Source organism: Strix aluco, chromosome 13, assembly GCF_031877795.1.
Source record: "Strix aluco isolate bStrAlu1 chromosome 13, bStrAlu1.hap1, whole genome shotgun sequence".
NCBI lineage: Eukaryota > Metazoa > Chordata > Aves > Strigiformes > Strigidae > Strix > Strix aluco.
Window position 1 is genome coordinate 5070666 of NC_133943.1, and position 22778 is coordinate 5093443.

The 22778-nt window shown below is 45.3% G+C and overlaps 1 protein-coding gene across 6 annotated transcripts in view; it reads right to left on the reverse strand.

Annotated features, from left to right (window-relative positions):
• The window catches only part of KLHL3 (kelch like family member 3), a 55949-nt gene that overhangs the window by 14495 nt on the left and 18676 nt on the right, over positions 1–22778 (reverse strand). For all 6 annotated transcript variants that reach the window (XM_074838869.1, XM_074838871.1, XM_074838868.1 and 3 more), the window contains 5 exons: positions 19227–19348; positions 11078–11240; positions 7986–8095; positions 2989–3105; positions 1855–2004 (listed from right to left, as the gene is read on the reverse strand). In XM_074838869.1, coding sequence (XP_074694970.1) covers positions 1855–2004; positions 2989–3105; positions 7986–8095; positions 11078–11240; positions 19227–19348 — 662 coding nt within the window. The remainder of the gene's footprint in view (positions 1–1854; positions 2005–2988; positions 3106–7985; positions 8096–11077; positions 11241–19226; positions 19349–22778) is intronic.

Sequence of the window (22778 nt, forward strand, 5' to 3'; positions counted from 1 at the left end):
TTGCCCAGGGGCACTGGTCCCAGGAGCCTGCAGCTCAGCACTCAAGGGCTGTCCATCGCTGCTGAGCCCCAGCTGGGCACTACAAACCAACACGTGCACAGGCAGCATCCAAACCACCTGCACCTACAAACAGCTTGACCTGCACTTTGTTCCGAACACATTTGCTTCGACCCTCCACTGCTATCAAGAGGGGGACTTGCTCCCCTTATCGCAGCAAATCAGAAGGAACAAACACTACCCAAGACAATCTGATTTTTACAAGGCCGAGGAGCTAGAAGCAAGGTAACGGGACTTCAAATATAGTCAAAGAGTAGATGGGAAACTGGTTTTTGCCTCTACAAGGCAGCTGTGAGTAGCTGAGAGGATCAGATCGTCACTCAAGGTCACTCGGGTAATGAGCTCAACTCCAATCACAGTTGCTTTGAAAGTACAGAGCTAGACAGCAATTTAAGGAATTTGAAGGGTATGAAAATAGTGGACTGTTTGATCTACAAAAAATGAGAACGTGACATTAGAAAGCAAATTGAGTCTAAACTAGCAGCCTGACTACTAGCTGTGTGACAGTCTTCCATGGAAAGCTGCAGAGCTTCACATGATTACAGAATTAAGAGATTTCACAGCAGACAGTAATCCCTTGTCAGTGGGACCAACAGACCAGATGAAAGTTTCTCAGTAACAGAATTTCTGGAAGATCATCAGCTTCTCCCCTTTCTTTACAGTTAAAAATAAGGGAGGAAAGACCTGCAGAGGATTTGGGTTTGTACTCATAGGTCATGCTATAGATGATGCCAAGCACCTCTGAACTCGCTGGTTCACCATTCATTTTATCCTTCACTACTTTAGTCCTTGAACAAGGGTCATGTCAGCCCTTCGTGATACCCCCCAAAGCTATGTTCTACCAACTTCATCTCGGCGCGGGCAGAAGGGACACAACACATCAGCACACTGCAGAACCACAATTTCTCGATGGATATTCTAATATCTAAACATCTGAATAGTCCCTCATAGCACAGATCTCATACATCATCCCACAAACCAAGCTCCCTATGATTTGTGCTTAGAAAAATAATACAATGTGGTTTTGATGTCTTATAATAGCTGAAATGCTTGTTAATAACTTCAGCAACAGTCTGTTGAGAGACATTGAGCCAAACTGCATTTATCTCCAGGGCACGGGGAAAACAGTTTCTGTTGTCATTTTTTTTTCTTCACTAATAAAGTGGTGGCCAGAGCATCACATGCCTGCAGGATAAATGAGGGGAGTAATAAGGATTATTTACTCAGTAGCTGCTTTGAGTCTATTGAAATTTGCCTCAGACTTCCTGCCCGCAGTCTGGGTGCCGCAGCGTCTTGCTTTCCTGGCTTCTGGTGATGGATACAGGAGAAGGAAAGACCCTGAACACTGCAGGCAGCTGCCTGCTGCTGCTCCACGGGTCAGCGATTCTCCAGCCGCAGCTCCGGGAGCAACAGCCATTCACAAAAGCACCTGTGGTTGACAAATGTTTCAGGAGCAGACCCTTGCTCCTGGGAGCAGAGATATTGCTTCTCCTAAGGGTTTATCTAAGTTTATCCAACTTAATTATGTAGCCTTGGTGGGCACAGGCAATACCAGAAGAGGGACTAAAACACTTCAAGGGACGATCATGGAGTTACAGAATCACAGAATCAACTAAGTTGGAAAGGACCTTGAAGATCATCTAGTCCAACCATTAACCTAACACTGCCAGTTCCCATCTACACCATATCTCTCAGCGCTAGTGAGAACTAAGGTGACAAGTCCACAAACTCCTTTAAAGGACAGAAAATGCCACCAGTAACAGTGTGAGGTGACACGAAGCAATGAACTCAGCTTACCTTTGGCAGACTAACAGGAGTCCTTGGCTTTGTTCTGGGATTCTTTATCAGTTGCCTTTGATCCAGAGGAAGCAAATGATATTTCATGGCCTCGATAAGGAAGTCTTTACAGGTGTTGTTATTCTTGATTAAAGCTTCTTCTTCAACTGTCTGAGAACACGCACACACATGAAAGATCATTTAAACTGAAGGACTCAGTGGCACAGGTCACAAGGAGCTTTGTGGAAAGAACATGAAACCTGGAATTTCTCTTCCAAAGCACCAACATTTAAAAAACCAAAAGGAAAACACAGACTTCCAGCTCTTCCCAAAGAAACACATGCAGTAGTAACATCTAAGCTTCTCACTTTTTTCCAGTATCACTCAAGAGTAGCAGTGCTCCCTCTACCACCTCTGCCAGACACCTAACTCAGCGGAGAAAAATTCACCGGGAGTCTGGGTACAAAATAAGTAATTTCTTTTATTTGAGTCAGAATTTTCTAAGGAGAGGCAAAATTTTTTACTTGATCAGAGATATAGTTGAGATAAAAAATACATGATGGGTTCATCTTGTGAATACCAATTTTATTTCAACTGTATTGATTTTTTTAGACACGTGATAAAAGCATAGTCGAAGAGCCCATATGCCAACCCCTTCTTTGGGGATTCCCAGCTCATTATCAGGGCCCAGATCCCAGGCATTAACTCATGAAGAACAATCTCTAAGCCAGAGAGCATCTCACCTACCAGTCACACAGACCCATCTCTATGTGCAGAACGCATCTTAAGCCAAAATTATCACACATGGTGTGTTTTCACCAAGCTAAATTTACCTGTGTGTTAGGGAAAAAAAAAACACACACACTTGTAACACCCCCACCTGGGTATTTTCTGGGTGAAAAATCCCAAGATATTAACTGCTAAATGCTTCCACCAAGAGGGGCTGGAGCTCCGCTCTCGGCACAGCCTGACAGAGCACAGGTCACGTTTAGCACTCGTTAATATCAGAGTCCACCCAGTTTTTCCTTTTATTCTTCCGTTTACAGACTCAGCAACATGTCAAATTATCCATCTCAGATACAAACAGCCAAGCCATTGATTAAGGAGCTACCAGCAGCTTAAGTGCAAGTATTAATTACTTATTTGCAGACTAACCTGTACAAGATAATCTCTGGGCAAAAGGGGTAGGCGAACATGCTCCATCAGTTTAGCCATGTGCTCTAAGCGAGACTCCTTCTCATAATTTATCCAAGAAATAACCGCTTCAAAGACCTACACGGATAAAGTACAATTAAACAGAGAAAACTGGCTTGCACAGTCACATACCCAAAACCAGAAGCATTATGATTTTAAAATATTGAAGGAAGGAGGTGCAAGATCTCTATCAAACAGATGAAAAAGTCACGACTATGCACAGCGCACAAGCACTATGGTAGTGAAGAGGTGAGATGACCATGCATATTAATAAGCAACTTCACATCTAGATGTGCTGTATCACTCTCAAAGCTAAGCATGTGTCCAGGACAATCATATACCTCTTGAACATTAGTACTGGAAAGCAGCCAGGAAAGCTAATTAGCCTGCTGACATTTGCACTGAACATTATTCATGAAATCAGCCACAGCGATTACTCCTGGTAACAGAGATCTCCCCTCCCAAAGGAGTCTCGCCACACAGTAAGTCACTACGCTCACCATCATATTTAATCACTGCACCAGTTCTCCCCCCTCCCCTAAAACCAAACAGTCTTCAGCACGAGTTCACCACAGGCACAGGAAAAGCCCTGCCTGCAGCCGCGGAGCCTCTGCACTGCATGCATTTCACTGCTAAAATTACTCGGATACTCCAGCTGGGAAACAAGGACACGCTGGACTTCTGGTCTGAACCAAAATCTAGTTTTACTCCCAGATCCAACCGGTTCAGATAAGCATCCAAACTTTGACTCTGTGACAAACTCACAAACAACCCCATGCAGCAGGAGCCACGCAGAGCCCTGCGCGATGAACAGACGCGGGCAGAAGCGTCCTATGTGGGCTCCAGCATGAATATGTATGTGCTTATATAACTGTGAGCCTCACTCCTCCCAGAAGAAAGGCCTAAAAATGTCACCGGGAGTTGGAAAGGCTTCCTGAAACACCCAGCAAGGCAAGGAGAGGGGCTGGTGCAGTCTCAGATGCTGCACAGCAGGATCTGGATCACTGCAGTGGAGTTTCCCCACAGAGTCAGAAATAAATTCTGACCCTTAACTCACATCTACTGGCAAAATTCCCCAAGTGCTCTCGCTACCCAATTACTCACGGGGGGCTGAGCACAGCCCTCTCCCACAGACTCCAGCCGTCCTGTGCTTCCCCCGAAAAGCATCGCTGGCCCTTTGCCCCAGCACACTCGGCAAGTGCCCTTGGTTTCAACTCCCCTCGGGTCACCAAATGGTCAGGCCAATTTGCACAGATATTTCTTTCTTTCTTTCCATCCCTCCCATCACTCCCCAAGAAACCATTTTGTTTGGTCCAAGGTCACTAATTTGACAAGATCAACCAGAACTGAGGCCACCATCTCCCTCGGTCCCCAATTGTTGCTGGCAAATGTATTTTTGCAGGAGGCATCGGCAGACACGTCCTCCCACAAAGGAGAGGCAGAGTGCAAAGGGGTTTCTTCCTCTTAGGCTGAACCATATACTTTAAAAAAAGCAGTAAAGCACCAGCCTTATTTCCCATGCCAACAAATGCTCCTGCTGAACCGTTTGGAATTCAGGACACTGCAATGAGGATTTAAGCAACGCAACAGGGAGCCGTGTAATCAAACCCCAGCAAACCCAGAGGAAAATAACCACTGCAGAACCTTTGAGTATTTTAAAATGAAAATATATAAATAAACAAACAATTTCACTTTGGCTACAAGGCATTTAAAGTAGAAACTAGGTTGTTGTGAGATTTTTAATTGCAAATGAGGGTGGAAGGAGCATAAACCAAATGTTTAGCCAAACATGCTTTTCATTAACCTCTTTTGCACAAATGCTGAGCTACAGAACATGTCACAGGACTGGGGCATACCCAGGTACAGACCAAGATAACAGCTAACAAGTCTTAAAGGAAGGTAAAGCAAATGTGCACAAGGAATAAACTGCTTCCTTGGTGCTGGAGACTGCTCCTGAGTTAGGCATACACTGAGGCTACCCTGCTGTGTCTACTCTAAAAAAAACAAGAATTTTTTCAAAAATCAGTTTCTGGCACCTTTTGTTGGCGCTGATTCTTAATTTTATGAGGAGGGGGAAAAAAAAAAATCTTAATCCATAACAGCAATATCTCTATTTAAAGGCCACATCTGTTTCCACTACTGCCATGCCCTCCCTCCGCACACTGTGCCCACCACAGACCTCGAGCAGCTGCTGCTGCTCCCCCAGGAGACCCCCAGGTTTTTCCAGCCGTGCACGACCTGTCACCGGGGTGTGATGAAATGAAGCAGTTACCCACACAGCTTTATTTAGAGCAGGGGCACAGGCTGAGTTAGCAGCTGGCACCTGCCTGGCTGTTAAGAGCAGTCCCGAGCTTGGGAGGAGCAGATTTCCCACTGCATGGAGCAAAAGGGTGAAAGCCTGGAATATCCCTTCTGCTCACTACCTAAGCAAAGAGCAAGACCAGATGTTTTCCTGGTCTCTTCAGCCAAAAATCCAGTTGTTAGATACTCCCAGGAGTGAGGACCAAACTGCGCATCAGTTTCTACTGGATGTTAGTGGTATGAGACGATGAGTCCATTACTGGACTGTGTAAAATCCTCAATTCAAAATCCCAATCCTTTTAAAAATTTCTTTCGTCACTGTTCTGAGTTGGCAAGAGCCCCTTCTCAAGGGCTGGAAGCCCCTCCGTTTCACAAATCATTACTAAATATGAATAAACATGACTTTTTAGAGTTTTTCCTTGCTTGCATACACTGTTATAATTAAAGAGCTAATTAGGTCAGGTACAGAAAGCATTGATAACACTGTCTTCAAAGTACTCAGCTATAGCAAAAAGACCACGCAGGGCCCAAAACAAACATTTGCTCTAGGCTGAAAGGGCCTGTGCGACTGCAGAGTCTGGCAACAGCAAGGGAGAAAGGGAGAGAAAGGAGGATAATCTTTGCATAATGGGGAAAGGTCACCATTGTACACTTGAAACACATTTCTGTGGTAGCAGACAATTTTTGTAGTCCTGATGGCCTATGGATAGAAGTATGCCAAAATTTGTGGAGATAAAGAATATATTTTATTAGGCCAATTAATATTAGTTGGGGGGGTGGCAGAGGAAGGGGAGAACACACAAGCTTTTGGGCACACATGCCTTGAAGCATTGTAAGGGCAAAACTTCCCTCCCTTTCCCTGGCAGGACTCAGCTATAACATTTCCCACTGACCCAGAGATGGCAACACTGGCTCACAGGCTGCGGCACAGGTGTGAGATGCAATCAGAAGAGGAACAAGAAAGTCTCTCATGAAATCTGGCTCTGACAATTTAGCTCTCAGATGTTTGAAGTATTTGCCTACTTACACCACCTCGTTGTTTAAAAATAATTAGCTATCCATCACATGTGCACATGCATAGATATATGTGTGTGTATGCATGCATAGATATACACACATATGTATTTTTATATACGTATACTTTTTTTTTTCCTAATACATATCTTGTACATTAGCAGATAGGAAGAATAAAGGTCAGGAAAACTGCTTGTCTGTGACGAAGCTAACACAACAGCAGCCTACGAGTCTGTCCTCAATTTTCAGCACTTCTTTGGACTCCAGCACATATTTCATGTTTATGTTCCAATCCCATTCTCTGCCTCTCTCTCCTGTTATTCGTATCTGTTGTTTTGAACGTGCAGCTTATGCTTACATTTCCTTCCACTGCCTTGCATTCTCAACTTTTACAATCAGCTAAAGAAATACTGGTTTTGATTGTATAAAGCTCAGATGAGGGGGGGAGTACTTTGATTTCTCTGGGCACAAGGCCAATAAAAGCTTTTTAACAATGCTGCACAGGACTGGAAAAATTGGTTACTAAACTTGCACTTCCCTTTGCAGGCTGCTTGGCTCACACAAAGCAATTCTGCTGTGAGTTCACACCATTTGTTTTTTCCCTTTTTGGCCCTGCCTGTGTGGCACCTCGCAGCACCCTGCTGAGATGCCCACGCTAGCCCCACGCCTGCGGAAACGCACTCCCGAAGCCTCTGAGTTTGCTGGCTCAGGATCTATACGAAGCATCGCCGCATTCGCACCTCACGTGGTGCAGGTTTTCTGGCAAGCTTTACAGTCCCTATGGGCCCAAACACCTGCCTGTCTGCAGCCCAGAGGGGCTAAGCAGGAGGGGTGCACACACCATGGGTGCACCGATCCAGCTTCACCCCACCAGAACGCAGGTGTTCAACATGGGTCCTGAAGTTACGAGCCACATAATCCTCAAGCTCTCCTGTAGTCTCCCACAAGTGTCCATCTCCCCATAGCAACAGTTCGGAGGTGAGCTGAAGGACTCAAGGCACACACCTCTCCCCAGAAACCTGCTGTGGGTCATGCAAGAAGCCCACACCAGAGAAAGGGGCTGGACCTGGTGTTCACCAAGTACTGTAATGACTGGTCAACCCTCCTTCCCAGAACTACAGACTACACAAGATGTGCTGAACATTTCAACCACAAAACATCAACCAGTGCCTTTTTTTCCCCTCTTCCATTAAAAACACTGACAGGGCTAGAAAAATGTTTACTTCCTTCTATTTGGTTGTGGGCCTCCTTCAGTTTTTCTGTCCAACATGCAACAGAAGCCAGTACTCCTCCCTGGCCTAATGAAATTCACCTTTTTTTTAGGTTTTACAGCAGGTAACAAGAGCTTTACACAACAGCAGATGGGAGGTTCCTAGTTTTCCAGAGTGGGAAGGTATTCGGTTTTGGCCCCCAGGGCTTTTGGAAGTGATAGGGATCTGAGAATCATTACTTCCTGCAAAGAACAACCAAGTGAAGGTCATTTTAATGTGTTTTTAGGATTCACATTATTTTTAATTTTCCTTTCACATGATCTCTGTTGGAAAATGGCCCCTGAAGAGCATAACATGAGAACAGTTCCTGATGTAAGATCTATAAACATTCCAGCATTCTTACATTCACTGTTACTATACCATTTACTGTACCTTTTCTTCAGAGGAGACCGTGAGCTTGTCACTTGATATTAAACTGCAAACCTGGTCCAGACTAAGGCTAAGAAATTCTTCTCCTAGCATCACCTCAGGGAAGTGCTGCTCTGTTCAACAAACGAAAAGGGGGAACAGAAAATTATAATGAAATCCATGCTTTAAGTCAATGGAAGGACTACAGCATTCAGAGAACTGCTATTATTACAGCTCTGAGCACTCGAGACAAACAACACGCTGTGACTGCATGACGAACAGGAACAGAAAATAGTCTCAGAGCAGGTTAAAGGAATTTGATGTTATTTCAAGTAACACAAGCCCCATGAGACAATTTCATAAATGACCCTAAATGGGAACTTAACTTTTTCAAAAGCCACAAAGTACCTTCCAGTGACAAATATGATTAGAAGTGGTAACTGAGAAAAGTGCCAATGCTTTTCTAAAGTAGTAAATAAACCAGCCACCTCGAGATTCAGTTCTTGCCCCCTTCAACGAGCTAGACAGAATCAGATCTGCTCAACACCTGGATGAGAGACTCCAGCAAGAGCCCTTGATATGTGTAGGTATTCAAAGGAAAAGCCCATCTTTAACACGAATCAGCCAGTTTGGTGCCTACGCTCAGCAGCAGACAGTGAGGGATCCCAGGGCATCCAGCTGAATTTGTGTGCGCGATGGGGGCACACGGAGAGATGGTCAAGAGGGAGGCTCATCCCATGTATGCGCATGGGATCAGCTCTCCTTCTCTCCTTCCACCTTCTACTTCTTTCCCCAAAATGTGTAAATTTAACCTCTCTCCTGCTCCAAACCCTCAGCACCCATCTTCCCCAGCAGCTTGTCCCCTTTCCACTCAAGTCTGCAACTGAACAAGTTTATTTTTCTCTCTTTTTGCCTCCAAATCCCTCCATGCTGTAACTTTGGGAGCCACTTGAAAACAAAATACACATCACTCTTTATAATCCCAAACTGGAAGAATTATGACTGATTGCAATACAGGTCCAAAAAGGATCATCTAATCTGTCAAGCTTTACATCTAGCCAAAGGGCACTAGGAAAGAATTACTTTCTAAAAAATAATTTCTAGGTCAAAACCATTATTAGCCAGTTGCAGACAATTTTAGTTTTGCAAGCATTTGTTATATACACATCAATTTAATCTCACCTGCCATTTGCTGGGTCTCACTTATCTTTGGTTGAAATACAGAAACATGAATCTCAGACACTTTATCTGAAGCAGCTTTTTTCAAGCTCTAATCCTTTAGCTTTGAGAAGCTCAGACTCATGTATTCAAAGAGCTCCCTCCACAGCAAGATCTGCCTCTAGTTTTCACATCTGCAAAGTGCTTTGCCTGCCAAATAGCAGTACCCCAGGGACACAAGCTGGAGTAACTTCCACAGAGGAGCTCCCTGGAGACTGCGCCTGAAAACTCCTCACCAATGCTGGTGCTGCAGAGGACACTTGTGCTTCCCCAACCATGGACCCTACTTGGTCTAATGGGGACCAAAACACCACAGCTAAGCCAAAGGCTCTGACTAAAAACAGCAGTATCTGGATGAAGTTTAATACTCAGTTGTGTTGGAAATCATATATAAGATCTAATGAACTCTTCTGGCCTTAAATACTTGAGAAGCAGGAAATGTTCCCCACACAGTAAGCTGGATGCCCTCTGACTTCTGGATACAATCTCCTATTCATTCTGGACTGGCATCTGGCAGTAGAAAGATATTTGATCTCTTGTTATTAGTTGGAAGCAAGTAAAAATATTTACTGATTTGAATAAAGTAACTCATGCCTGTATCAAGAAGGCTCCTCCACCTACTAAAATTATCCGTTGGCCAGAACTAAGCATTTCTCAAGTAACTGAGCTCATGCATGCATGGACTCTTGAGCTTGGGGACTTCTGTCTTGGTTTAATGCTGTTACATAAACAACATAGTGAAAAGAATTTTAATGGCATTTTTATTAATGGAGTTCCATTAACATTACATGGGCTGTGGTACTAACTGGGACTTATGAAGGCCAATAAAACAACAAAGCAGACTTTCTAATTGCCAAACAACCAAATAAATATACAGTGAATGCACTGCTTGTTGGGTTAAAGATTAAACAGGGCCTGGAAGCAAGGATAATGAGATATTACAAGCAAGCTTTTATACAATTAACCATTCCTTCCAGGGTACCTTTTCCTCCAGGGGATAATACAGCCAGAGCAGCTGAAAAGGTTTTACTTTTATTTGCAGGACAATAGGGAAGGACTTGGTGGGCACATTTTTATTCCACTGAGCCTACTTATGGTCCAATTAAGGACAAAACTGTTCCAAGGGAAACGTTGCAGGACAGAGCAGGTGCTCTGGGAGACAGCAGGTGTATTTCTCCCTATACAAATAGACAGAAAAGCAAACTGAGTAGAGAAAACTACTAGCTTCTCGCAAGCAGAGGTCAAGGGCAACTCTGCCAGAGGAGACTGGAAAGTGCCAGGGAGTTAAGAGCATGGGGCTGCTTGGAACATCTTTACATTTATGACATAGAGGAGAAAGGCTGAAAGCCATTGCCTGCATCTACTTACTGCAACCAAACACATCTACTCTCAAGGAAACAAGAGTCTGTCCACCCTTGGGGTAAGTGGCCATTGCTCCACAGATCAGAGGCTCAAACTGCATGGCGATTTTAGCTGAGCGTTCCCACTCCTACCCACAAGATTTAATTTTGCCCAGCGCCATTTATTCCTAGAATAAATCCCCAGCATTGCCTACTGCTCTCACGGGGCAGCGTACATGGAGGGGACACCAACACGCCAACACTGTGCTGTTGAACAGGCAGCCAAAGAGCTTACTAGGAACATATTAAGGAACTATTCTGTGGGCTGGAATCCAGAGGATCAGGTTTTTTTTACCTCCTTAGGTGTTCCCCTGCAACCAAACCACATTTCACAATTTGCAGCATCACAGAAAGTTGCAAGTCTACAACCCGATAAAGTATTCCCTTCCTGTTCTAATACTAGAAGCATGAAGAGACCAACCAGGATGTGCTGATCTTGCTCAACCTACGAGTCGCGGTACCTGGAAGCAGGTTTAACTCAACAAACCCTGCCCTCACCTGCGTAGGCATTTGCCTGCTGCAGCAGTTCGGTACACGCGTGCACATCAGCAAAAGCTCGGATTCCAAGGCAGTTTGTGGGATGCAGCTGGGACTGAAGAAAGTCACAGCAGTTTTTTCTAACATCCATCAATTGCAGTAAACTAGCAGCTGGTAACAAAACCTGTAAAGGCAAGAAAGGGGAATTAAGAGTTGGCATCAGAGGTTTGATTCACAGCTTGCACAAATTAGACGCAATTCCTCTTCAGACAGGAACACATCCCTGTGGGGTATGAGAAGGAAGGTTAAAGTTTTAGCATTATCCATATGCAGAAGATCTCTATCCGTGCTGTGAGAGATGGAAACAGCTACCCCATGCTGGGCTAAAAGCAGAGCTCTTCTCCTCATGTCTTCTCCCCACAAGACCTCAAGGCAGGTGAAGGGAGGACAAAACCCAAGCAACCACAGGTGCACCTGAATATCTGGCTTTGCTGCAGGTAGGTCCTGCACATAGATGATTTTTCTTTTTCCCTGGACAGCTTTATATTGTTTATATGCGTTGCCATCACATTCAAAGCCCATAGCAGCCCAGCACCCCTCAAAGCCTTGAACTTTCTTATTTCCAACAAAACCGTATTAGCTTGTGAGCAGGGTGCCCCAACGGCCATGTAAGAGAGGGAGTTCACAGAAGCTCAAGCAGGTTTTGGTGACAGCAAAGCTCTCAGGAGAGATGGGGCCAACTATTCAAACCAACAGCACTCATTTTCACTCACACAAAATGCTGTGGACACTTGTGGTTCATGACTGCATCTGAAGATGAGGTACTGCTTTGTATCTACAAAACTCAGTGCAGAAAAGGGAGACAGAGTGGATCAGGAATGTGACATCTGCTGGAAAAACCACCTTTGAGGCACGTGAGCGGGACAGGAAGTAGAAAATAAAGTCAGTTGGGATGTTACAGCCTGGGACATCAGCTACTTCCTTTCTTATGTCATACAGCAACTGCAGACGTGTCTTACTCCAGCTCTTCCGTAGCTCTCGCAGCTTCACACATGTCCTTCCAACTGGGCATCTGGGCTCACCATCTGAGCACAGATTTCCGGAAAATTATTTCCGACTCAAAAAACCTAGCAGCTGTTAAACAAAACAAATAGGTTAACAGCATTCACCTCCCTGGATCTTGATGGCAGGGAAGGGAAAAAGATGTCCCCTCCATGTCCCTGCCTGCCTGCACCCACAGTCCTGTTCCACATCAGGGCAGGACACTCACAACCTGCCCCAGGACTTTTCTAAGCCACTGACATATTCCAGCTCCAGCTCAGCTGTACGGTGTCTAACTGCTGCCAAGCAGCCACTCCAACAGGTAACGTTAAAAAAAACACAAAGCAATTAACCTGGGAGCCCATTTTGGCCCAAGCCTCTTGATGTTAGGAGGAGATTAGTTTGTGGTTTTGATTAAATCAAGATAGCAATGCTCTCGCATTTTTGAAACCTAGCTGTGAACCACCTTCTATCTAGCTGAACCATCTCCTTATATCAGCAGAAAGGTGAGCACCCGAGCTGCATAAGGGCTAGGGGTGAAGAAGTCAGACTCCCTGCAAATCATCTCTGGCCAGATACCAGCCAGAGCTTCCTCCATGTACCCCCCACCCATCCAGTGTGTACGCCTGCAAATCCACGTAGGCTGCTTACCCCGAGTGTTTTGGGATAGTGCCTCCAAAACAGAGGATACTCACCACCACCACTAATACCCACTACAGCCCCCTGGACATCCTTGTACTGCTATTACAGCCTCGTGCTGGCTTGAGAGAGCCTTACACCACTGCCGTTATTGGGAAAGGGACATTATCATATAGTACTTTTCAGAAGTAGGATATAAATAGCCTATCAAGAGATGAGTGGATTTTCTCTTTTTTATTTCCCAGCTGAACATCTCGCCACTCATCTTGTTTTTACCAGGGAAGGCGAAAAGCAAGCAAAGGATATCCGCTAGCACAAAGTCTGTTTCCTTTAGAAATAACAAGAGGAAATGCCCTGCCTAAACATGCAGCAGGACCAAACTGCAACCCCATTAATATCCAGGCAAGTGACTCACTTGGGTCTGGATTTGGCTCTTAATATTTGAGCTCCAACCACTGTGAATGATTTAGAGAGCTGGCTTCCCAACCAGACCAGCCTCCATACCAAAATCGAGTCATCTTTTGAAACTATGTCAAAATTATCTGCTATTGCTACTGAAACTTGTTTAGCAAAGAAGTCAGTTATGTCCAGGACCTCATCTATGGTATGTGTGTACATATGAGCCATAACCATCTATTTCACCAGCTGTGCTCTCTCGCTCTGCAGACTCTGCACAAATCTCATGTTTTACACAACATTGCCTGTGCAATTAAATACTTCCATAAACCTTTGATGTCTCTGAACTAGAAACATCTTTCAGCCAAAAGTGCTCTGCGTTGCTATAAGGTTCATTCAGTAGGCCGGGCATTAATGCTGGACTTCAGAGACTGGGGTTAGTTCCCTGCTCTGACACAGCCTTGGCCAAAAGTTAACCCACACCATTCCTCCTCTGCAAAATGGGGACAGGAATATTTCCCCAAGACAGGGGATGTATTAAAGCTTATAAGCAGCTTTGACAATTTAGTCAAATTGGAAGCCAAGCAAGAGTACTGGCTGTAATCCTCAGCAGCACATCCAGGGCCACAGCTGGGACTGCACATCAACCCCAACAGGGAGACAGCTCCCAGGCACCCTCACAGGGGAATCCATGACCAGAGAAACAGGCAGATTTTGTGTTTGCAAGACAGGTTAAATACTCTGTTGTAAATGAACAGCTCTAAACTGCACAAGTAGAGGAGATAAAACTACGTTACTGTAATGTGGCTTTTCAGTGCAAGGAAGGCAGTTAGGCTTTATCACTCCCCAAGTGCTACCAGGCAGTGCAGAGAGTGAACAACAATGCTTCTACTTAAATGCTCCACCTGAAGTGAAATAGCCCAGGCAGAGGCATGTGTGACAGGATCAGGGAGCCACAAAACCTCTCCAGGAGCAGGCATGAGAAGGACAAGGGATATAGAGGTGAGAGAGAAAACAGGGGAGCAGTTGGCAACTTCCCTCCTGATCCACCTTTTCCAACTTCACCACACAGCAGATACACTGTCCCTTGGTTAAACAGCGGGATAAAAATGTGGAGAATTCACATCAGACCCAGCATAGTCCTCTGGTGCCAAATCCACCAGTTTCTCCTCACCTTTCTGTTAGGCCACTCCAATTTAAAAGGCCTTCTATAGGCCTAGGAAGGGCCCCCACCTGCTCTAACACCCCAGAGAAGTCAGCCCTGCTGTTGACCAGGGCTCTCCAGCGCTCCAGGAGGGCGATGCATGGCAAGGAGCTTTTGCTTGAGGAAGGAAGATAGCTCTGATTTACTGCGTCTCCTAAAGCTGAGCTGAAAGGCTCTTTGCCTCACACTGCGCTTGCAACTACTATAGTTGCAGCTTTTGGAGTGAACAGGGAGAAGGGAGATGAACTGACCCACTTATCACGCCTTTATCATCAAAACTGCATCTGCCACAGATACTCTCCTTCCTCGCTGTGAAGTCCTAAGTCCCCAGGGAGAGCTGAGGTGCAGAAGCACACATCTGAAAAGGAAATGCTACAGCTTCTGGCAAAGCTTTTTTCTTCCTTTCTCAAGCCATTTTTTATTACAATTACTATGCAAAGCTGACAGTTTCAATATCTGTTTCCTCCAGACAGCTGATTTCAGATTTTGTTCTTTCCATCCGAGCCATATCTCAAACTGTGGTAGTATACAAGGACACATCACACTTTCTTACGTCGCACCTCATTTGTAAGAATTTAATTGCAAAATCAGGTTAATCAGGATTTTTCCCAGGGAATATTACAACCCTAATAGTAATGACTTAATTGGAAGGGTAATTCTCAGGCTGCCTGCAAGTAATTAAGTGCCATCAGTAAGGATGGGTTGCACACACTGAAGAGGGACTGTAGTCACTGTCTACAGCCAGAGGTCCAGGACCACCGCGGAGAACAAGAGGCCTCCTCCCAAATCTCTTCATTTAGCTCTGCTCAAGGACACTGTGTTGAGCTGCTTCTTTATTGCTGGACTTTGCTCCCCCATCACTCTTCACTGAGCTGACAGGTTTGATATGAATGTTGGAAAACGAGCAGCAATGCAGCCAGTTTAGCTGCAAAATCAAGACCTAACTGAAAAATTCAAGGAACCAGTATGTTAAAACAGCCAGCTAGCCCGTACAGGTATGAGGAGCAGCAGGCCCTCTGCTCTGTTTGACACGTGCATGTGGTTTCCATTCAAGCCAACCAGGGCTGCACGTGAGCTCCTGTGAACTTCGTCAAGTCGCTTACTTTAGTTTTTCTCACTTTTACAGAAACTGCACAGCACAACTTTCTTCCAAATAAGTTTATCAAGCTCCACCTTCAGATGAATGAGATCTTTCCGTCACGCATATGAATCTTTACGACCAACCTTGATGTGGGGTGCAACAGAAGAGGAACAGCAGAAGGCAAGCAGGGACAGAAATCCCAGGATGGATTTTTTCCGAGACTACAACATGACTGCAATGAAGACAGAAATTCTTCCACTGCTCCATGCCTTCCAAACAAGTGGGAGGTTAAATCCCAAATGTGTGTTCAGAGGCAAAACACCGCTGGGCACAGAAGCTTCTCTATCATCCATTATCCCTGAGTCCTCCTACTGCTGCCTCTCTATTGCCTTTAAATCTCACTCTAAAAACAAAGTTCCAATGAATAAAGCAGGACTGCATTTGTTGGGGCGATTCTTACCCACATACCCCCAACGTTGTTAGAAGAAAGTATTCGCTCCCACATGAGCTCAGTACTCTCCTTCATCGAGCTAGGGGGGACTGAAAACCCCCTCTACCTGCACATTTGGGACATTCTGTTGAGGAGAAATTGAATGAACTCCTCCCAGTAATTCACTACATAGACAATGATTGGAACTGACTGTACAGGCTTGTTCCCTTGTACACACATCCTTCCTTACTTAAAAGAAAAAAAAACAAAACAAAACAAAAAAAAAACAAACCACACCAGAAAAAACCAACAACAACAACAACCCCAAACCAAAACACTTTGTACAATGAAATGACAATCAGCTACAAAAACACGTGCTTAGAAAAAGAGTTTCACTTCCTGAACACCACACCAGGCCTATAAAAGCAAAACAAAAAAAAAAAAGACAGGTTTCTATTAGAAAAGAAACAACAAAAATACAGTAAAAAGACTTTTTGTTGTGAAGTGCTGGCCACCACTCAGTATTGGAGCACACTTGGGAACACTCATTCCTGCACTCCATGTTACCTTTGCTGCTCATCTTTTTCTCATTTCAGTTCTGCTCTCATTTTATTTTGCTCACTGACAAGATACTGTCTTTTCATTTATTCACATCTTTGGGTAGCTTGACTGCATCTCTTCAGTTAATGCCATTTAGCAATCTTTTTTGTTGTAGTTTCTACAGGGAAATTACCTGGCACCTATGCCCAGAAATTACTTCTTACAGCTGCTGAGGTAAGCTGAAAAACCCCTTTAAAAATGCCCCTTTATTAATGCCCCTTTATAAATGCATCAGAGCACATGACATGGCAATAGGAGACCTCAGGAGATACCCTCTGGGAAAAGAGAAAAGTCTTACCATGCCCAAACAACATGCTGAAACACCACAGCTGACAACACAACGAGGCATCCTTCCAGCTGGATGGCTGACACAAAGCTGTGCAGCAGGAGGATGTGACAATGCAAGGGACTAAACCTGCTCACTTCTTCCTAAGACTGACATTGCTAATCCAAAGCAAAGACTTCAAGGAGGTTAATATTCTGTTGTTCGTGTTGTTTGCCTTCACTGATGTGAACCCTTCCAATGAATCACAGAATATTCTTTTCTGTAAACTTTTCTTCCTGTGGCTGCAGGTGAATATTAATGTATTTATGGCATTCTGTTCAGGGGTAAAACACCCAGAGACAGGATGGAAATTTCTCTTTAAACTTTCTATTGGTTTTATCACAAAATTATATTAACTTCCATAAAACATTTTCAGCATGGACATTTTTAAAACATAATGAAATTTGAATTGTCAGTTAATCTTCCATTAGTTCAGCTTCATTTCTTAGCTCCCATCAATTCATTTACCTCCAACCTAAGGAGTTACTCACAGAGCAGTTATTTAAATAAATCCTGTAGTAAAAGGACCTACTTGACTAGACTGGGAAAAACCACTATGCCCAAACCTTAGTATTCACCAAACTTCTATTTTATCTTACAGTCTGAGATACGGAAGTCAAAATATAGACAGGGCTCTTACTTTTTTTTGCAATCCCTAGGCCACGGAAGGCAGACTTTGGTTAGGTTTTACTAAAAAAGATAGCTTTCCAGTTGCTCAGAAAAGGTAACATCTGGACTTCTTCAGTGACCTTCTGGGTAGGCCTGTGCTGCCAAGGCAGAGCAGGACTGAGGTGGCTCTCCAGCCTGCTCCAGCTCCCACAACGCTGCTCCTACCCAGGTGCAGCTGCACTCGAGCACTGAAAGGCTCCCATGGGAACAGGGCCAGAGCACACGTAGGCACTTCAAGCAAGCTCCATTCAAGGCAGACTGACTGGGGCCAGCACACCAGATGGTATCCTGAGTGCATCTCGTCCCACGTGCTGAGTGGGTGCTTCTGGGCCACCTAACAACCAGCAGCATGGAAGGAAAGCATACGTTTCAGAAAGCACGTGGATATACTCTTCACATTTCCCACAGGAAAAGGGACCAGCCTGAGAGCGTGTAAATGTCATTTTTCCTCCAGCAATGGAAGATCCCGGAGGTCCAAGGAACTCCACCTCCATCCCTGACTACACACTGTAATTAAGAGTGGGCTACACAGCAGACAGCTCGTCCAGGTGACCCACAGTTGGGTCTGAGCCTCAGCTTCTTGGCTGTAATGGCACCTTGAAGGTCTCCTCACTGCTGGTCTTCAGCCTCACCATAGGACAACCAGGGTCCACACTCCTACCAATGTGACAACTACCAGGTTGAGTGCATGCGACAAAGTCAAGTTTGTAAAACTGGAGGGCAGAACGGGCAAGAAAAATGCACCCCCAGACTTAAGTCACAAAGGATGGCACAGGGCTTAGACTGCAAAGTGGACATAGCTCAGGATTTTGTCCAAGTTCCTGTAGGAAGAGCAACGGGTCAGCAAGAACCTGCACCCTCCCTGAGGGACCGGAGCACAAGTGGATGTCCCATCCACAGCAAAAACCTCATTTCAAGCAGAACCAGCCTAATTTTGCCATCTTAATTAGGTCAACAGAATGCACACAGCAGCACTGCCCCTCTCTCCTCAGCATCACGGACACAGACTTGTTACCCTGATCAACATCCAAGTCACAGAGAGGAAGACAACAGACTCAAACTGCCACGTGCAAACAAAAATGGAAACCAACCAAAAAGCACGTCCGCACACAAGCTCCCAGCATCCCTTCCAGAAATCAGTGGCTAAGTGCAGAGCCATTTTCTTACCACAAATACAAGTGGAGTCAAAGAAAAAGCTTTACCAGCAGCCACAGCCACGTGACATGGCAAAACGCTCTCTTCCTGAGCATCCTGCTTTATCTGTAGGCTGCCTTTCAATTACTCTTTCCACTTCTGGACAAATATTTACCTCAAAGAAATTCAAGACAGAGCACACACACACAAAAAAAGAAAAGGAAGAATGCTGTCATTTGAACAACATATTCCGCTCAAAGCTCTGCCAAACAACTCAAACTACCCAGAAGAATTTAAAAACTAACAACCAGATTCCTCTGCCATGACCTTAAAAACAACATTTGACTTGCTGCTTGTTTCAGTCTATTTTGACCTTCGACAGACTGACCCACAAGTTAGCACAGCTTCTTGGAAGGCAAATGCCTGCTCTCGTTAGAAAAGCTCGACACAAAAGCTAAATGCAACATGACTTAAGTGCTGGGAAAGCAGCAAAGCGCCTCAAGACTAAACAGAGGCTGGAAGTAGCTCTTTTCAAGCTCAACCTTTTGCTTTTTGCAGCCTGAAGAGATCACTCACCCCCCAAGGACCTGTGCCTTTAAGTTTCAAAGCTTTTTACTTGGGTGTCCACAGCAGCTGCTGAACCAGACCTACCTGCACGTTCTCCTCCGTGACCTCGATCTCAGCAGTGTAGATGTAATCAATCAGCTTCCTCAGGGTCTGCCCATCCACATCTTTTATCTCAATCTTCTTGGCTTTACTTTCAGACATGTCTCCTGAAATTCATTTCAAAAGGACAGTTAAAGTTTGCTTTGCAGGACCTCACTGTAGGCCCTTACTCCCCATACCTCCAGCACATCCTCCTGGTATCTGACTAAAAGACTGCCCTGGCACAAGCTCAATTTCTTGCCAGAAAAGAACCTGCCACGGTTCACTGGCATTCAAACACATATAGGGACTAAAAAAAAAAAAAAAAAACAGTATGACCCTCAACCATGTCTCAGCACAGAGACAGATTCAAAGAGAATGTGGACAAATCTTAGATAAGCTTTTTTAAAAATATATATATTTTATATATTTATTACATGTATTTTTTAAATTTTATATATATATGGGTAGATGAGTAAGTTGCAACAGCTAAGTTAGGGTGCTTTGTGGTATACCCTACAATAAAAGCAAGGCAGCATTAGCCTCTTTCTTTAGAAAGAACCTGAAACCTGCTGAGGAAAACAAGCACACACGTCAGCAGTTACATCCAGTGCGCTGCAAGCTTCTCTCCTAAATTACCCTGTTGTAACCTGTCCACACAGTTACAGCTTATACAAAGTATCTGTGCAGAAAGTTGTATATCTCATCTCTCACCTTCCCAACCTCACACCTCAGAGGCCAGGCAGCCTTTGGATCCAAACTGTAGCCTTTCCCCAAAAAATAACTTTGAAAAAAAAAAAAAAAAAAACAAATATGCAGAACTAGAGCAATAATTTCCCCTATATACTTGTATATACAAGTAAAAGCCATATCTGTGTAAGAGCCTACACATGAACCAGTGCTTCATGTGCACCTTCCCCATCGCTGTTGTGGCCAACGCTGTGCAGGCACTATACACACATACACCATGTGTAACAGGAGCATGTCACAGGAACAAAAGAACGCTGTGAGGAGGAGGAGAAAGGACTCCCCGGGCCATTCCAGCATCCATGCACACAGTGACCTCACCTAGGTTTTAATCAACAATATCTGGAGGAACCACAGAAAAGAAAGAACAAATTCCCAAGCAGAAAGAAAATGGTAAGTGAAGAAACAAAGCTAAACAAAGGAGAGCGTGAAGAAGTGTGAATTCTTAAACCTGGGCTTGACTAATCACTACTCTAAGAAATCTGGTGACTCAGTACTGCTGTAGGATTGAGAGGAAAAATAGTTCCTGCAATCTATGGGAGAAGAAATTACACCCTACATCTCTGTACAGCGTGCAACAAGACGTGGCCGGGCACATTAAGTGCACAGCAGAGCTGGATGCTAAAGGGGTCCAAGATTGAGCAAAATCTGGATCCTGGAAATTGAACTTTGCAAGATTCACTTATGCCAATAAGGAGGTAAATAAGAGGAGTGGGGTCAGACCATAAGTATTAGAAGAGCCAACAATGTCCCAAGTGAAATGTAGACTGCAATAATATTTGCCCCAAATTCAATTTTTAAAATGAAATAATAAAATGTTATTCAGAGAAGCCCATGAATGCAAATGTACAAGTACAAAGGGATAAATGACCTACATTTGGGAGGCCTTCAAAGCAGGTAGGACTTTTTAATTGACAAAATAAATGTCAATCTCCTTCACACATTTCCTCGCTCCCAAAAATAACATCTCCAGAGATGAGAGGGGGCTTCTGAGAACAGGCCAGTCCCCATCAGCCTACGTGGAGCCGGAGGTGCCCATAAGGAGCACCCAGCCAAACCCCACCCGCAGAGCCAGGGAGCAGCCGGAGCCCTGCAGCCTCTGTGGGGCAGAGGGGAGGCTCAGACGCACGCACCCGGAGATCGATGCAGAAATAGCTTGGAGGGACCGATCCAATAACATCATCTGTCTTTGTGGTGTTCATGTGACACAGGCAACAAAAATAAAGGCTGTGTGGGCTTCCACACCCACCAGCAAGCTGCCGGCCCTGCATGCTAACGGCCTCCGCTGCCTCTGCTCTGGTAACAGCCCAGCGCACGATGAGAAAGGGGAGTCTCGTGTGCTGTGCCCCACGGTCGGATGGGACCCGACCCCTCCGGCCACGCTGGCACGATCGAGTGCCTGCCACTTGCCAGAGGGTGCTGCTCTGGACAGGTCTCCAATGCTGCGGAGTGAGGAAGAACCTAAAGACACCACAAGTGAACCAAGGCAGGGGTTGGTACAGAGCAGGAGCAGGCAACAAGCTGCCCCCTCCTCCAAGCACAGACCTAAGGCAAACGCAGCCTCTAACGCGTGGCTGCGGGCAGCGGAGTGGTAGGTCAACTACAGCATCTCATCCCACATCCCTTCAGAAAAAAAACCCCACATCTTAAAGCCCACAGAACCCAACCCCTAGGATGTCTTTCATAAGTCAGACTCGAGCCTCACCTACCTTAATTACAGAATAATTCAAAGCACTAGCATCATCTCTCATACCTAAGGGCTGTGCAGAGAAAGGGCTGCCCTGCACAGACCCCATCCCCACACCGCTGCAGTCGGGCAGACACGAGGGACAGGGTAGGAGGGAGCAAAGGCAGGTAAAACAGGCAGAGGGGCTCCAAGCAGACCCTCTCTAGGGGATAGACTTTGCAGATACCAGCCCCTCATGAAGGTAAGCCCTTCATACATCACGCTCAACACCCAGCAGTGTTCTCTCCATTCCCCTTGGCTCACGAGGGCAGGGAGAGAGCAGAGCTCTCCTGCTCTGTCACACAGTCAAAACTGCAGCAGCTCACAGCGCCTTGTTTACCCAGCACAGCAGCTTGCCCTGCCTCCTACATACTGCACTCCAGAGAGGTTTCCCAGTGCACAGCTACAGCTTTTGTTGTTTCCGAAGTCAGAGATGTGCTGAAGGAGAACACAAGTGCAATGGATAACAAAACCGCAGCCTCTTGCGTGTGGGGTGAGCGCTTTGAAGCAGCACACTAGACCTGCAAGGGAGGTTTTTCTGCGCTGCTGCTTCCTCCTTCAGCACTTCAGAAGCTCCCCCAGGTATCTCACAGGAGCAGTCCTAGCAGCATAACTGAAGTATCTGTTACTCTTTCTGAAATGATTGTGTTTCCTTCTAAATGGATAGAAATTACTGTCCTCAGGCATCCCCACATAATGGTGCCAATGAGCACCAGCCACCATCCAAAATGCTCTAGAAAGCCACTACAGGAAGGGACACTCAGTCAAGAAGTGCTGGGTCCCATCTCTCCTTCAGCAGTGGAAGATACAAATGGAAGATGTGCCTGATCATTTTCGGACTTCCCAAGGCTATTTCAAAGAGGAATGCCTAACCAGAAGACACTAGATGGTTTAGGAAAGACCCCAAGGTCATCACAAGGTTATTCATGAGCCCAAAGTCAAGTTCGGTTGCCACTGTTCACTCACCACCGCGTGGCTGCCGGCGCTGTTGGGGGACCCCTCCCAACTCCCCAAAACTCCTCCAGTGGGGACTCAGCATGCACAAGCAGCTCCTGCCCAGTCCTGCAAACACCCACATGGGGCGG